Source organism: Temnothorax nylanderi, unplaced genomic scaffold, assembly GCF_030848795.1.
Source record: "Temnothorax nylanderi isolate EJ_2023f unplaced genomic scaffold, tnyl_v1.0 TNYL_tig0211_pilon, whole genome shotgun sequence".
In the NCBI taxonomy this organism is placed as follows: Eukaryota; Metazoa; Arthropoda; class Insecta; order Hymenoptera; family Formicidae; genus Temnothorax; species Temnothorax nylanderi.
This window is the reverse complement of record NW_027249273.1, coordinates 292,977-310,350: the sequence shown is the minus strand read 5'-3', so window position 1 is coordinate 310,350 and position 17,374 is coordinate 292,977. Positions and strand designations below refer to the sequence as shown.

The 17,374-nt window shown below is 37.9% G+C and overlaps 4 protein-coding genes and 1 long non-coding RNA gene across 8 annotated transcripts; 4 read left to right on the top strand and 1 right to left on the bottom strand.

The window, feature by feature from the left end:
- Nucleotides 1-958: 958 nt before the first annotated feature.
- LOC139779126 (uncharacterized) lies at nucleotides 959-2,161 on the top strand. The gene is made up of 3 exons (XM_071717387.1): nucleotides 959-1,059; nucleotides 1,123-1,429; nucleotides 1,535-2,161. Exons 1-3 carry the CDS (start codon nucleotides 959-961, stop codon nucleotides 2,159-2,161), a joined length of 1,035 nt encoding a protein of 344 aa, XP_071573488.1.
- A 1,119-nt stretch (nucleotides 2,162-3,280) lies between these two features.
- Nucleotides 3,281-4,239, top strand: LOC139779125 (uncharacterized). Its single transcript, XM_071717386.1, has 2 exons — nucleotides 3,281-3,405; nucleotides 3,515-4,239. The coding sequence occupies exons 1-2, from the start codon at nucleotides 3,281-3,283 to the stop codon at nucleotides 4,077-4,079; spliced, it is 690 nt and encodes a 229-aa protein (XP_071573487.1). The 3' UTR covers nucleotides 4,080-4,239.
- A 1,339-nt stretch (nucleotides 4,240-5,578) lies between these two features.
- LOC139779136 (uncharacterized) lies at nucleotides 5,579-10,621 on the top strand. Its single transcript, XR_011719812.1, has 3 exons — nucleotides 5,579-6,116; nucleotides 10,392-10,501; nucleotides 10,569-10,621. It is a non-coding gene; the product is annotated as an uncharacterized lncRNA (long non-coding RNA).
- Nucleotides 7,191-9,898, bottom strand: LOC139779134 (anamorsin homolog). Of its 4 annotated transcripts, none has more exons than XR_011719810.1 (6): nucleotides 9,336-9,898; nucleotides 9,250-9,263; nucleotides 8,478-8,968; nucleotides 7,850-8,366; nucleotides 7,618-7,730; nucleotides 7,191-7,514 (listed from the first exon to the last, which is right to left on the bottom strand). XR_011719810.1 is itself a non-coding variant. In XM_071717390.1 (6 exons), the coding sequence occupies exons 4-6, from the start codon at nucleotides 7,938-7,940 to the stop codon at nucleotides 7,401-7,403; spliced, it is 318 nt and encodes a 105-aa protein (XP_071573491.1). In that variant the 5' UTR covers nucleotides 7,941-7,983; nucleotides 8,073-8,366; nucleotides 8,478-9,263; nucleotides 9,336-9,898; the 3' UTR covers nucleotides 7,191-7,400. The 4 variants fall into 4 exon arrangements, 2 of the variants coding, with proteins under 2 accessions (XP_071573491.1, XP_071573490.1); XM_071717390.1 differs by having other exon boundaries at nucleotides 7,850-7,983; nucleotides 8,073-8,366; nucleotides 8,478-9,263; XR_011719811.1 differs by lacking the exon at nucleotides 9,250-9,263.
- Nucleotides 10,622-15,926: 5,305 nt separating the features above from the next.
- LOC139779124 (uncharacterized) lies at nucleotides 15,927-17,168 on the top strand. The gene is made up of 5 exons (XM_071717385.1): nucleotides 15,927-15,948; nucleotides 16,253-16,646; nucleotides 16,716-16,812; nucleotides 16,958-17,057; nucleotides 17,125-17,168. The coding sequence occupies exons 1-5, from the start codon at nucleotides 15,927-15,929 to the stop codon at nucleotides 17,166-17,168; spliced, it is 657 nt and encodes a 218-aa protein (XP_071573486.1).
- The last annotated feature ends 206 nt before the right edge of the window (nucleotides 17,169-17,374 follow it).

Sequence of the window (17,374 nt, the reverse complement as noted above, 5' to 3'; positions counted from 1 at the left end):
GAGCACTATTTTCCCGCCGTGGATCTGAGCGACGGTGACTACGAGCTCGGTCTAACGTGTTTCGAGACTTATCACACGATTCCGAACGTGAATTCTTCGAACAATAAATTTTATTTCGACGAGGATGACACGGAAATTACGATTCCCGAGGGATCGTACGAGATACGAGCCATACATGAGTTTTTGAAACGCGAAATTTCACGGAAACGCCCGCGACGCGTAATTCGTTCCAACGATGATCGTACGTCGGTCGCGAATATCGCCCGAGAGGCGACCGGTCGCGCGAACGGCTACGAAGACGAGGTCGCGGAATACCCGATAGTGCTCCGCGCAAATTACAATACGATGAAGAGCGAGATCAAGTGCGCTTTTAGAGTGAACTTTAACAAACCGAACAACGTTGGATCGCTGCTGGGATTCTCGTCGAAGCGTATATTGCAGCCGGGACAGTGGTACGAATCGGACGCGTCGATTAATATTATCAACGTAAACATTATCCGCGTGGAGTGTAACGTGACCGCGGGTGCGTACAGCAACGGCAAACGTGTTCACACGATACACGAATTTTTACCGAGCGTACCACCGGGATATAAGATATCGGAAACGCCGGCGCAGATCATTTACCTGCCGATCATCGCGCGAAGCGTTTCGAATCTAACGATACGCGTCACGGATCAAGACGGACGATTGCTCGATTTTCGAGGAGAAAAGATCACCGTCAGATTACACGTACGACGGCGACAGCGATAACGCGCGACGTGTGAGATGCTCGTGTTGAACGACTCGGAGCACGCGACAGATAAGAATATCTTTACGACTGCGACGATCGACGATATCGTCAAATCGACATTCGGTGGCGTTAAAAAAGAGACGAGAAAGAAGCTCAACGCATCGAACGTTAAATTTTTACAATCTCTGGGATTCGCGGTACGAAACATCTGAAAGCTGACTGTGAACGATGACTGAAATTCTTAACATCGGAGGCGAGCCGGTCTTTGACGATCGCATCGTCAAGATCGAGACTCACACGTACAACCCGTACGCCAACACAACGTTCGAGTATAGCGACGAGATACGAATACCCATACAACAGCAGGATCTGTATACGTTGCCGTGCGAAAGTTTTCTCTACGTCGAAGGAACATTGACGGTGACCAGAGCAGCCGGCCAAGCCGATAACGTGGTATTGGGGAATAATTGTGTCGCGTTCATGTTCGATGAAATTCGATACGAGCTCGACGGCGTGGAGATTGATCACTGCAGAAACGTAGGAATAACCAGCACGCTCAAGAACTACGTAACGGTATCGTCCGACAGAAGCGTGATCCTGAGAAACGCCGGCTGGGAGCCGCAGAATAACGCGAATGGATACTTCAATTTCTGCGTACCGCTCAACCTGTTACTAGGATTTTGCGAGGATTACAAACGCGTGGTGATCAACGCTCGTCACGAATTGGTCATAATACGATCGCGCAACGATAACAATTGTCTGGTGGGAAATCTCGCGTTGGAGCCTACTATCAAAATACTCAAGATACAATGGCGAATGCCTCACGTGGTATTGAGCGAGATCAACAAGCTGTCGATGCTGCGCGCCTTGGAAAACGGACGATATCTAAGTATGGGTTTCCGTTCGTGGGATCTGTACGAGTATCCCCTGTTGCAGAATACGACCAAGCACTCGTGGGCCATTAAGACCGCGACTCAGCTTGAGAAACCGCGATACGTCGTCTTCGCTCTGCAGACGGGTCGGAAGAACGTCATATCCGCGGACACGAGCCGATTCGACGACTGCAAATTGACCAACGTGAAACTCTACCTAAACTCGGAAGTCTATCCGTATGACGATTTGAATTTGGATTTTGGTAAACACAGATGGGCGATTCTGTACGATATGTACGCGCGTTTCTGCAAGGGCTATTACGGATACGAATATCTCGAGCCGAGTCTCACCGTTTCGACTTTTCTACGCAACGGCCCGTTCGTGATCATCGATTGCTCTCGACAAAACGAATCCGTCAAAAACGCCACCGTGGATGTCAGAATAGAATTCGATTGCATGGAGAACGTACCGCCGAATACCTCCGCGTACTGTCTCATCATACACGATCGCGTGATCGAGTACAATCCGTTGACCAACGTAGTGCGCAAAATAGTCTGAGTGTTCGCGGCAACGTCGACGAAAATTTTCTCTCTCTTTCACTCTCGATACAAATTTATGAGAGGGAAAAAAGGGGAGCAGGATATATAAATCAGAGTGTCGCGAAACGCGCGTCATTTCTCTCGATTCACGCATCGAAGAGAGAGAGATATCTCTTCATGTCCGCACCAACGTTCGTGGACCTGCAAGGTTTCGTCGTCGGGATGAAATTTGTCGTGAAGGAGGCGGCGGTGCTGAGAAACGGAACCGTTCTGGCGCATTACATCTTTACATGCCCCATGCCGTGGAATCTCCTCACAAAATCCGACAAATCGTGCGCTTCCTGGTTGATTCGCAATCACCATGGATTACGATGGGAAGACGGAAACGTGTCGTACAGCAAGGTGAAGCGTTTAATTACATCGGCAGTGCTCGGTGAGGAAGAGGACAACGACGACGACGACGACGACGACGACGACGAAATGCCTACTCTCGTGTACGTCAAGGGATGCCAGAAACGAGAATGGCTGGTGGATCTGCTTGAGAATAAAGCGAGAAAAAACCTAAACATCGAGACTCTGGATGCGGATTACGAAGATATCGAATCTTTAAATATTCTAGATGCTACCGATACTATGCGATGTGGAAAACACGTTAAGAATTGCGCATTGCAAAATGTATTAAAAATATTTAACTGGTGGTCGAAACGTCAGGGAGAATTGTCATCTTTTTAAAAAATAAATTTTATATGTATGTGTAAATTTTACAACGTTTAATTTCCCTTCCCCATTAGTCGATAGTGTACAAAATTAAAGAATAAGTAGGTATACGTGACGAATTCTAACTCGAGAGCTTCGAGGGGGGGGGGGTATCAGGTTTGGAAGAACATGTCTGAACATGTTTCGCGGTTGACGTCATGCGGAGAGGGGGTATACGTCTTAATAAAAAAAAAAACATCCTACCTTAGTCCCCTCTCCTAAATTTCAGAGCGCTGATTGCGCGTTCCAGAAACATTAATTTCCCCCTCCTTCATCATAGTTTTGAAAGTTGCCGCGTATATTCGATTAATTTTACAACGACGATCAGTCTTGCATCGACCGCTTGTATCAACGGTCCGCGTCTCCATAACCGAGAGAAAAAATGTTCAGCTCCGCTGAAGGAAGCAGCAGCAGCAGCAGCGGTGGCAGACGCATGAATTATTACGTACCGATTCACGATGGTGATGATGATGATAAAACTCCATCGTACGAGAACAAGTGTAACAAGTAAGTTTTCGTTTTTTTTTCTTAAATTATAAAGCTTTATATTTTTTAAAATTGCAAATTATAAATTGTATTATTATTTTGAAAGTAATCTTATTTATTTTTTCTACAGCATTTCGTTGGAGCGTCGCGCGGTTCGTATACTCAGCAGACGATACGCGTTGACGGCTACGGGATACAAATTCCTTGAAGTTGGCGTTAACGTGGGTCCAACGAGTTACGTGGAGATCGCCGTAGGAGATAATCGAGGAACGGAATTGATACTGTCCCTCGAAACGTGGAAGGGATTCCACGAACAACGGCGGAACATTCAGAATTTCCTTCGATACACTAAAGATACGTGTGATTTTATAAGCGTTGGACCGCTAACGTTGAGAATTTGTACGATTAACGGTGTCAAACTCGTACGTCTCGAGTCTTTAAACGTACGCTTAACGATGACCGAATCGACGTTACACCGTATGCTCGATCTTGATCTGTGCATCGACGCGATGTTCCATCGATTGAGTAGAATTGTCGAGACGGTTGATGTCAAGTTCACGCAATTCTCCAAAATCGCGTCCACTGTAACGGATCCTACGCAAGTGTTAAATGTAATACGCGATAGCGATGCCTTCGATAAACATCAACTCGTCGATTGTGAGCTCGCAGCTTTATTTTTTAGTGCGCTTCCGTAGTACGTAAGAACAAAAAAAAATGTAAAAGAAGAATAAAAAAATGTATTTTTTTAAATATAAATCATGTCTTAATTTCTTCACACGCATTTACATTCGAGCCGTATATGCGACGTTCCACTCGAGCCACTTGAAATTTAAAGTATCGTATATCGTACACTATGAAGCGATGCTCCGGCGACGCTCGCCTATGTGGTGCCGATGCTTCAACGAATCCTTGCTTGCTATTGTAATGCTAGATATATTTTATCTTAATTACTTTTCTCTGAGCTCTAGTTCAGTCCTCTGCAGTCAGTTAAAGTCAGTCCTCTGCAGTCAGTAGTGTGAAAACGTTCGCGAGCAAAGAATATATAAGAAAAAAATGGAAAGATTTCGTAGACGTAGAATCGAAGATTGTATTGAAATCGTTCACCCTGCCATCGGGGTATGTATATCTAATACCGTTGCGTGCGTGTCGCCCGGTATGCTTTTCGAACTCCAAGCTGAAGCGTGCAGCGAGCGGTCTTTTAATAAACGAGTCGTTATTTTCGTGAGTGCGCGAGTGTGAATGAGTGTCTGAGAGAAATCATGGACTCACTATCGACCTGGGCGTAACATTTTTGAAAAGCATACCGGACGGCATGCATGCATGCAACAATACTGTATGCACATAACTGTATATTTAAATATATATTAAATTAACCATTCTGTTAACGTTATAGTGGGTGTGGGTCGATAACGAACCGATGTACGAGATCGAACTGTTCAATATGGTGAGGGTGAGAATCCCTCACGTACAGGTGTGTATAAACATTTTTTCATACATTTTAAATTTTTTTTCATATATTTTAACTTTTTTTAAAACATTTTAAAAAAATTTTTTGTATAATTTGTTTTCAGCCAAATGTGATACATTTCGATGAAATCCAAATTCGAGGTTTCATCAATATACATCGCCAGCGTTGGGTACGATGGGAGCGAGAACTCCTTCGCGACAACGATGACGAAATTTGGGAAATTTCGGGAGATATAGACATCTATGGATTTCGAAGATTATACGAAATCGAAGACGAGTTTGAGAGGGAAGAAGAAGAAGTAGAAGTGTGGTAATTCTAAAAATTTTTTAAAATTTTATAAATAAATATTTTTATGCTTAATTCTATATATCATTTATTATTTATTTTTTCCGCTTCCTTCACTATTATTAATATTAAGTATATTTCATAATATTAACATTTTAAATAATAATTATTAAGTTATTATATTATAATAATTATTAAGTTAAATCCGCGCGAGGGAGAGAAAACGCGAACGAAGAGATGTGAACGAGAGAAAACGCGAACGACGGCGCTAGCCCTTATCGTCGTTGCATAAACACCATAAACTGTCAACGGAAATTACAAGTGGGTCGACGTCTTGCTGCGACTCGTGTCGAATTACAACGCGCGCAAGCATCGGACCATCGGCATGTGACCCGTCGACGTTACCCGCCTCCACTATAACCATCGTTGAATTTTTTTTAGTCTCGTCGTGGCCGTGAGCGTGCTTAAACGTGTTTCGTCCGAACATTTTTTTTTGTGTGATTTTTTAACGAGTTATTTTTTGTGATGTCTCCGCGCCTTCCCCTGCAAGACGCTAAAGACATTGAAAAGAGCGAAATTCAGGGAGGTATTGTAGAATTTGACAATATTGATTTCGAAGACTCTGATAGTGATCAGGGGGAGAGGCCCGCTGCTCCCGAACCCCCGCGTCAGCCACCTCTTCGACCACTCGGTATCGGACGCGGGCGGGTAGAAGTTTACGTGGATCACCGCGCGCTCCTCGGACGCGGGAGGGCTCATTTTTACACCGACGCCCTCGCGCAGGGTCGCGCGTATCGTCCAACAGCGGAGGACGAAAGATTGGCGGACGAGCTGGTGTTCAACGTGGCTCGAATTGTGCATATCGCGGGTCCTTCTCCCATCAACCGCCCTGACCGCCAAAATCCGCGGGAGTCGATGCTGGCTGCGTTGAGACGAATGGAGGGCCGCGGCCATGGAGCCCCCCCTCGTCAAGATTAAGGTATTTTCTTTTTTATCAAAAAATTAAAAACGCGGAGCGAGAGAGAGACCACGCGCGAGAGAAAGACAACGCGAACGGGGGGACGGGAGCGAGAGAGACCGCGCGAGGAAAAGAGAACGCGAACGGGGACGGGAGCGAGAGAGACCGCGCGCGAGGAAAAGAGAACGCCAACGAGAAGACGCGCGCGAACGGGGGAGAGACAACGGGGGTCGGGAGCGAGAGAGAATATCAATGAGGGGAACGGGAGCGAGCGCGGTGCTCCGAGGGGGGAGCGGGGCGGGGGGGACTTGAGTGGCGAGGGGGTGTTGGGGAAGGGGGTTTCGGCGAGCGCGTCGGGACATGTTGTTATCAAATGTTTATCAAATATTTGATAAACAACATGTCTCGACGCGCTCGCCGAAACCCCCTTCCCCAACACCCCCTCGCCACTCAAGTCCCCCCCGCCCCGCTCCCCCCTCGGAGCTCCCGGGGCCGTAGGCACACAGTACTCCTACTGACGCACCATTACAGCGCATTCTAAAACTTTTTATCGTTTAATTCTTTTCGAGAATGTATGCCTTGTGTGTATAGAACAATTCAACGTTAATAAAAGATATTTCTCGAAATTTAGTGCCGCGCGTCGTTTTTCGGAGTTTCTCGTCTTTTTTACTTTTGCAAAAATGTATAAGATAGAGAAAGAGAATTATTGAACCATTCGCGGTCAATACTAAAATATTTCGTGATATATGTTTTTAAGATAGAATTTAAGTAACTATTATTATAAATATAGACTTTTTTTCAAATAAGATTGAACTTAACAATTATCTTTTATTTATATGATTATTTTATTGAGAAAAAGGATATGAAATAAGATTGAATTATAATTAATTTAAGTACATGCACTTTTATATATATTTATTGAACCATTCGCGGTCAATACTAAAATATTTCGTGATATATGTTTTTAAGATAGAATTTAAGTAACTATTATAAATATAGACTTTTTTTCAAATCTGGTATTACTCTTAACAATTATCTTTTATTTATATGATTATTTTATTGAGAAAAAGGATATGAAATAAGATTGAATTATAATTTAAGTACATGCACTTTTATATATATTTAAAGAACAATTATTTTATCTATTTTGTACATAATATGTAGACGTATACAAGAGAAATACTTGAAATAGAATTTTAAATATAATTAGAATCATACAGAAATAGCGTAATTACTTGCATAAATGAAAACAAATCGCGTTAGATTAAGTTATCACAATTGTATTCTAATAAGGAGAAAACAAACTCAAGAACCATCAGTTAACTGAGTTTCCGGCAAAACCACTTTTTCCCCTGGTTTGAAGGCAGGCATTCCAAGATAAGGACAACTGGCACATCTGAATGCGTCTCCTAGATAACACTAAACAAAACATAAAAATTTGACATTTAAATTTATACAGTTACATCATTAAATATGACACTTTGATGAATTTCGTGAAAAAAAGCAATAGTATGAAACGTACACTTCCACAAGAAGATTTAACAGCATTTTCCGGTGCATCTTTGCCACTTAATTCTTCTGCGAGTCCACATGAACAGTCCTTGCACGCTTTTCGCTTACCCGTTGTCGCACAGACTGAAAGTATTAAATATGTAGATAGATATGTTACACAAATTCACAAATTCTCTTTGTCCAATTGTAAACGAAATGGAAATGACATACGTATATCATTTCTAATATAACGGAAATCTCACCTTTTAAGGATGACGCATCTGGCTTCACAAGCTCCGATTCATCCAAAAGTTCGTCTTCATCTATTAAATCTTCTTCTACCGGGCCATACATTAGTTGCCTTGTTTGCGAATGAAATGGGAATACTGGAACCTACCTAAATTATAACAGAAAGCTATGCAAGGTTTACTCAAATGATGGTTTACTCGCCAATACTGTGCCAACTTCTTTTATATCGCTATATACTTTTAACAAAAGATTTGTACTCTCCAGATCGAAGCCCTTCGGGTCTGTATCTTTTACTTTGAAACCAGATAATTTCAAGCTAGATATTCTGTCGGAATACAAATGTGTGCCGGGCTTTCTGTTTGGTAGCGGTTCACGAATGACAAGCAAACCGTTGGGTTTCAAAATTCTTAATGCTTAATGCGGCTAGGAAATCCTCGTTCGTGAAGAATTGTTTAAAAATAGCGATGACGACGTCAAACGTAGATGCACCATAAATCTCTCCAATTAATCGAAAACCTTGTATATCGTGTTCTAGAATACAGAATAGATTAGCATTCTTTTCATTGTTATAGAGAAAAAGCATTTTGCAAACAACGTACACATAAATTTTCCACGTCACAAAAATCGGGTAAATGAAATCACCTTTATTTATTATATCTGCAATTTGCAATTTGCCAGAATGTCCGACGTGTTGCTTGATCATAGCAATAAAATCTGCCAGGTCATTCGAGGACACGTCGTTGCCTGACACAACGAGAACCTCGTGTCCCTCCTTGACGAGAAACATTATGTCGCGACAGCGATTGACGTGGCGAACGATAATTCTCAGGGAACCAAATCTGCAAACAATCAGTATCCTTTGTGGAGTACAACGTAAACGAAACTAGAAAAATAGCTAGTCTTCAGAAACCGGGCTTACGCAAGATTGGATAAGCGTACCTCTCAGGTCCGAGTTTTGAGGTTACCTTGTTGTATGTATTCTCGAGCGAACGACTGTCGAGAGTGCCGAGCAGTGCTGAGACACGTGCACGCGTGTATCGCCTCGTTCAGGTGTCAAGGAAATACGGGGCCCAGTTCCTTTCGCTTGCGTCTTTCTTACTCGAATTCTCTTTTTTTTTTCTTGTATTTTTATACTTCGCGTAAACGAGAAAATAAGTTACTAATACAGAAATAACGCTCGCGTAAACGTAGTAAGTAACAGTGTGGGTGCGTTCAGCCGACCCTCCGCTAGCCTAGCAATCGTGAGCAGTCGCTCGTTTCCTCTCCTTTTAATCCATTGAGTGAAAGGAGAGGAAACGAGCGATTGCTCACGATTGCTAGGCTAGCAGAGGGTCGGCTGGACTCAGCCAGTCTCGCTCCGACACTACCGTGTCTCTCGAAAATAGGTTAACTGAACTGATGTGTCGTAACTTACGACGATCTTGATATCTGTCACGTATCAGGATTATACTTCTGTAGTATAATAATAAATATATATAATATATAATAATAATAACTTACGATAAAACAGGACTCCTCGGCATCAGCTCCCTACCGTCAATATATAAAATCACATCACGGTCGGTCTCGCTCCGACGACACTACCGTTCTCTCAACAATATAGGTTAAGTTAAAGTGAACTGACTGTGACGTGACAGCGCGCTGAACGTACTATCTGCACTGCGCGCAGTACAGCACACACGTATGAACGCAACTATATATCTGCACTGCGCGAAAGCGCCGCCAGTGTCGAAAAAGTGAAAAGGACGCGGCGATTTCAGCCAATGATGAAAATGATGGCCTGGCATGAGAGACGGTCGACGTAGAAAGTATCTTAAAAATAAATTTTCACATTTGGACTTTGCGTCGCAATATCTCCGCTCGTAGGGCACGTAGCGGAAAATTATATAGGAGATACCCCCCCTATTTTGACCCCAACTATCGATCAAGCCTACTTAGAACTTGATCCGTTCGCTCGTTATCGAGATCTCAACATCTTGAGTACTCGCAACCCGTCGCGTCGCGTAAAAGAGTCACGGTCGGTCTCGCTCCGCGTGTACTTGGCGCGAGACACTACCGTGTCTCTTGATATGAAAGTATTAAGGTAGAATTATAAATAAATCAGTAGTTTACGAGATACTTCATACTTTATTTTGACATATTTTGATATACAGTATAAAATATCTTGTAAACTATTAATTTTTTGATAATTGTACCTTAATATTTTTAGGCACAGAATAATGAGATGAATCAATTGATATAAAAAAATACATAGTTGCTTTTAAAAAAAATTATGCAATTTACAATATGCAACTACATACGTTTTTGGAAAAACAACTATGTGTTTTCTTTACATCAATTGACTCATCTCATACATATATTTATTCTATTATGTTAACAACATTTAACTAAGAAGTAACATGATGCGTGCATGGTATGCAACAATTAACTATAATAGTACAACATTTATCATTTTATATTAACTGTACATTTTGTATATGTCACATTATTATTCACAAGTTTTTGATGCGTGCGTAAACTTTTTAACTGAAAAAGTGTTGTATTTACACATTATAGATAATAAACAAAAACTGGAAGAGAAACTTGCCAGTAAAAAACCACAAATCCCCGTCTTTGATAAATGCCAGTCAGCTTCGGAAGGTGAATTAGAATCGAGTATAAATTATGTACGATTTGTAATATACGTCTTATGAGTAATGTTTGAACATTTCACACATATTTGAATTTTTCCAGAAAGCGAATATTACCGATAAAATTGAAAAGAGACTGACACAAATCAATTCAGATTGTACAAGTGTAAGTGAAAATATTATTTTATAACAAAATAATTAGAATGATCCAATTCTTAAATTTACATTTATATGTATATGATTAACAATTTTTATATAGAACAAACTCCCAGAAAATATTAGTGCAATCACAAAAAAGGATACGAAAGAAATAAAAAAAAAGACTGTGACAAAAAGCAAGACAATTTCAAAGGTAATATGCATAAAATAATCTTTGATCTTTAAGGAGATTTATGTTTTTGAGATATTAACAGATACATCATTCAAATTGTTATTTTCAAAATTTATTGTCGACTGCTAATAAATTTACATTACACAATTAATTTTATTAAACATTTTAATAGTAACAAAAAGTAATTCTAAAGCCTTGTATCTATGATGCTAGAAATCGCTCTGTTTTCGGACAAAGAAATAATTTACAAATCACATTTTAACAATGCGATTTGTCAATTCATTTTTCGTCCGAGATCTCGGAGCAATTTCTAGCATCGTGGACACAAGGCTTAAAACTAAAACTCTAAATAATTTTTTTCATAACTATTACACTTGTGTTATGTAACTTCGTTTAGTATCCTATTATTAGTTGTAAAAATAACAGTTTAATCGGTACTATTGGTAGATCGTCCCGATACATACCGATAACATTTTAAAAACTCACAATCAGTATAGTTGCCTCTTAAGGAGATTCTACCGCTTCATACTAATTATTGAGTGATATTATTTATTTTTTTTTAAAAAGAAACTTGAAAAATGTTTATAGATTATTACGATAATTACCTAAATTAATATTAAAATATAATTGGAGTCATAAGTAAATGATTGGATACTTGCTTATGAGAATAATAATGATTTTTAAAACGTATTTTGACTTTGACAATTTCTGTTTTATTGACTTAAAATATTCCGTTAAATGCAAGGAAAGTGCATTTTTTATATGATCTTATGTGAATAATCGTATTGTTAATATCAAATTTCTCATTTAAAATATTCGAAATATCTGCAAATTTTGCAGGTACAAAAATACGACTTTCAACTACAACATATCAACGATTTGAAGGTTTATCTGTTAATTCGTTGTAGCGATTGAATCTCCTTCAGTTGTTGCAAGTCATTAATAGGTCACTCTATTAGACAATCTTAAAATGACAACTGCCGTCAAATTTAAAAAAAAAGTGATATTGAGCCGTAATTATTGTTTATGTTTGGAGCATACATTTTGAAGCTCATCTCTATCCCGTTAAATGGTTTTTGAAAGTAGATGTGTGCATCAGTGTTGATAGGCACTCTGACATCCAAAAAGTCTTAAAAAACACGATCATCTTGTAAGTTTAATAAGGTAACTCAATGAAACGTTAAAATATGGAATATATACGATGAACGGATATTGCAAACCAAAATCCGCATAGCGAAAAAAGGCCAAAATGAATGTTTTTTAACATATTCCATTATAAGGATTTTGAGAAGTGTTTTAGAAAATCGTTTTATGTAGCAAAATGTATTCCTTAAATATAGACAATAATTATAGTTGAATGTACATTTCTTTGACGGCAATCATCATATGATCATTTCTGATGGACTAACCATTAATAACGAACAAATATTTTTATAATAATTATAATAATTTTGGATTTATTTACAGACAAATAATAGTCATAACATCTTGCCACCGATGGATCAAAATATCGAGGAAAAAAATGATTCTAGAAGGTATATAAATATACTAGTCAATATATTACGTTATGGTAATATATTGTACATATATTTCTACTTTTAACACTTTTAAATTCCTTTCTGATCGAAAATAACTTCTATATTAAATGTTATATGTTTATTCCACAGAAAGTTCCTGCTGCAACAAAAGCCACTGTATCAATGGAAAAAAATTACCGTAAGTTACCCACACTTTTCTAGCTTATCAAGAAGTAGGAAATTGTTTCGCCAATAATGTATAACAGCAATAGTGTATTGAAATCGACAACAATTGGCAAAAATATATACATAAACTTCACAACGTTTCCACCCAAGCTTCGGGTCCTTATCAAGTGATCTAGCAAAACGAAATAACGCACGGGGTCAAATAACAACGTCAATAATCAAATGTATAAAATTCTTTGTAGTCGGCGCAAACATATTCAATCTAGATTAATTACCTGATGAGAATAAAAGTCCCACCGCCAACACATTCTCAATCTAATATTTAAGAGGTTTTGGCAGAAACATCACGCATAGAAAGCTGAATTAAATTAAATAAAATAAATAAGTATTAACTAATATGCTAAATTAAATAAATGAAATAGTGTCAAAAAGTAACAAAGGAGGGTAATTACAAAGAGAATGTCCCACGGTAGCACCCATTTCCAAAACGTGTCATCTTAATAGATAATGTCTCGGAGTTAAGACAAAAAAGATTTCCGAGTCACGCAACGACTCATGTTCACACAATAAGAGTCGGGAACAAACTGACGATATCGCATGTGTTTTTAAAAACAGACAAATTGTCAGAGTATCCAACATCCGAAAATAAAACAATTAAACGCATGAGATGACCTTATCGTATATAGGATTTAAATTATCCGTGTCCGATAAGGTCATCTCATGCGTTTAATTGTTTTATTTTCGGATGTTGGATACTCTGACAATTTGTCTGTTTTTAAAAACACATGCGATATCGTCAGTTTGTTCCCGACTCTTATTGTGTGAACATGAGTCGTTGCGTGACTCGGAAATCTTTTTTGTCTTAACTCCGAGACATTATCTATTAAGATGACACGTTTTGGAAATGGGTGCTACCGTGGGACATTCTCTTTGTAATTACCCTCCTTTGTTACTTTTTGACACTATTTCATTTATTTAATTTAGCATATTAGTTAATACTTATTTATTTTATTTAATTTAATTCAGCTTTCTATGCGTGAACTTCTTTTCTAGCCATCCATTTAAGTATAAAGTAAACACTATCACGAGCCTACTTGATCGAGCTATTTTATTGTCAGATGAAAGCTTCCATACATCTAATATCAATACGGTTAAAAAAATACTTTTGAATAATTCCTTTCCGATGGATCTTATTAACAAACACATTAATATCAGAATAAAAGAACTTCAGCATAGACGTGACACCGAAAACGCTCCGAAAAATTTATTCGACCCACGGAGAAGTTTTGTGCTACCGTATGTTAAAGGCCTCGGTGATGATATACGTCTCATGCTGAATAAGATTGGTCTTGTCGCTGTTCACACTGTCCCGAAAAAATTAGACGTTGTTATAAGGAGAGGAAAGGACCGTCTTGACAGGAATAGCTCGACTGAATTGGTTTACAGAATTAACTGCGATAATTGTTGCGCATCGTATATCGGACAAACTAAACGACATTTAAAGACTCGGATAACGGAACACTTCAGGGATATAAGGAAAGACGACAGTAACCATTCCGTCGTCAGTAAACATCGTGTTTCTCTGGGGCATGATTTCAAATGGTCCGATGTGGAAGTACTGCACAGAGAAAAGAATAAAAAAAAGAGAGAAATCGCTGAAATGTTCCTCATAAAAAAGTATCCGGATACTATTAATCTGAAAAAGGACACGGATAATTTAAATCCTATATACGATAAGGTCATCTCATGCGTTTAATTGTTTTATTTTCGGATGTTGGATACTCTGACAATTTGTCTGTTTTTAAAAACACATGCGATATCGTCAGTTTGTTCCCGACTCTTATTGTGTGAACATGAGTCGTTGCGTGACTCGGAAATCTTTTTTGTCTTAACTCCGAGACATTATCTATTAAGATGACACGTTTTGGAAATGGGTGCTACCGTGGGACATTCTCTTTGTAATTACCCTCCTTTGTTACTTTTTGACACTATTTCATTTATTTAATTTAGCATATTAGTTAATACTTATTTATTTTATTTAATTTAATTCAGCTTTCTATGCGTGATGTTTCTGCCAAAGCCTCTTAAATATTAGATTGAGAATGTGTTGGCGGTGGGACTTTTATTCTCATCAGGTAATTAATCTAGATTGAATATGTTTGCGCCGACTACAAAGAATTTTATACATTTGATTATTGACGTTGTTATTTGACCCCGTGCGTTATTTCGTTTTGCTAGATCACTTGATAAGGACCCGAAGCTTGGGTGGAAACGTTGTGAAGTTTATGTATATATTTTTGCCAATTGTTGTCGATTTCAATACACTATTGCTTTTCTAGCTTACACTATTTTTTTCAGATCATTTTAAACAATATACAGTGTTGCGAGAAGAACCGATTGTTCTGTCATCTCAGACACTATATATATATATTTATATACAATAAATATCACCACAATTGTGTGTCTATGAATCGCGTCATTAAATTAGAAAAAACATTGTTTTAAAACTATCAAAAAAACCCTTCCCGCGATGCTAGTGTATATATACGTAATAAACTATCCCATTTTATATAATACTCGCGAATATCTTCAAGGACGTATTGGCTATACAATACCAGCTAAAAGCTAAAAGTGATCGAAATGTAAACTGCAGAAAACGACAAAAATCAAACGATCAACGACAAAAAATTTTGTCGTGAATACGCTTTGAAACCAACTTCAAATTAATGAAACGACGAAATAACCGTAAATTTTACTGTATTATTTCGTCGTTTCATTGATTTGAAGTTGTTTTCAGAGCGTATTCACGACAAAATTTTTCGTCGTTGATCGTTTGATTTTTGTCGTTTTCTGCAGTTATATTTCGATCACTTTTTGCTGGTATTGTATAGTCAATACATCCTTAAGGCTCCTGAGTACTCGCCGCGGCTATGTTAGATTATGATGTCAGAGGCGAGAAATAATACGCTGAAAGTTCTTGCGTGTCATTTTTAAATAAAAAGATATTTGGATGAAAATACACGTTTAACACACTTGTAAAATAGTCCGAAAACTATCCGAAATCTTTTCCCTTGACAGTTAATAAACAGCCGTAAAATGAATGTGATACGCGCAGTGAAAACAGGTCAAAATGATGTAAAACCGTTTATCATCACTTTCTCTGTTCTACATGGGGGTCGATTGTGTGCTTCAAAACTTAGTGAAAATTACAAAAGTGAGCGAATTTACTAGAATATTAATAATTTCATTGGTTAATACCCGGTGAATTCGCTCACTTTTGTAATTTTCACAAAGTTTTGAAATACACAATCGACCCCCTGGAATACAAGCAAAATTCGGTATTATTTATGTGTAAACATATTTTAATTCATCGCGATTAATTATTATATACGTACATGTGATTTCGTTTCCATTTTTTATCCCAAAAATGACGGCCGTTAATACATCTTGTACGAAAACAAAGCGATGAATAACGCAATAAATGTGCAAGAAACCAATAATATATTGGAATTAGATACACAAGATATAAGTCATATTAATTTTAATTTCGATGAATCTTTGCACAAAAATATCGACGAAAATAATTGGCCAAAAAGTCCATCGTTACTCGACTTTAGCCTAAGGAAGAGATTGAAACAATCTCGACTTGCAAAAATAATGAAAAGAAAGGTACTGTCCTCAAGTGTAGACAAAATAAGGCAGCTAATATATTGCGTAGTGTAGAACAGATTTTTATTCAAGACGTTTCTGCAGCAAATGCAACTGTTGCTGAAAATAGTGCTACAACACTAGTGAACAACACTAGTGCCGATGAAGATGTGATAGAAGCCAGTCCTACGCAAATAAGTCGTACGTCAATAGTGAAAGAGTATCTAAAACTCAAGAGGAAAATTCCTGTAAAGCATTTAGATTTTGGATGTCCTTCGCCTAAACATACTTCTACGCAAATGGAAGGTGATAAATCCTTGATTAATACTGCAGTTAATACATTGAAAGATAAAAGTAACATAAGTTGTAATATAAATGACTTTGCCTGCGAAGACGAAACTTTTTATCTGCCTGCAGAGCAAGTTGCAAATATAAATGATATGGATGACACAGAAAACAAGCTACTTGAAAAGAAGATGTTATTGAATAAGTTTAATGTGTAAATATCATTTAACAATTGTGGTAATGTAAGTTACTTTTATATATTTAATGAAAACATTATTTACAGACGGTCAAAAAGAAAGGTCATTACAAAACATCTTAACATGCGATGTAAAGCTGACAGAGCAAAGTTAAAGGGCTCGGATTGCTGGGAATGCAGAGAAGTAATGCAATATTAACAGTATAGTTATATAAGATACGAATAAATAAAGAAATATAAATAAATAAATATAAATAAAAAAATTATAAATATAAATAAAAATAAATATTTTTCTCATAAAAAAGTAAATCGTGATATTCGATTTTTAGTATTATAACAAATTGAGATTGTCGGAAGAACAATTTCAAAAACGAAAGAATCAAATCTCGCGACATCGACACAAATATGAGCGACCAAATACACCACCAGGTATAATATTTTATTTTATTATCATTTTTTATAAATATTATATATAATAAATATAATCTTTTTAAAGGTTTTTGGGATCCCGAGTTTCCCGAGACATCAGGCACTTATTGACAGCGAATAAAAGCTGAAATGTTTCATCATTTGAATCTGATTCTAAATGCTTCATTGCGACTTGTGGTACAGAAACATTATCATAATATGACATGTACAATCCTTTTTGGTTAAAGTGTTAACCTAGTGATGGCTCGTAGCCCCCGAAGTGTATTTTCAGCCAGATATCTTTTTATTTAAAAATGGCACGCAAAAATTTTCAACGT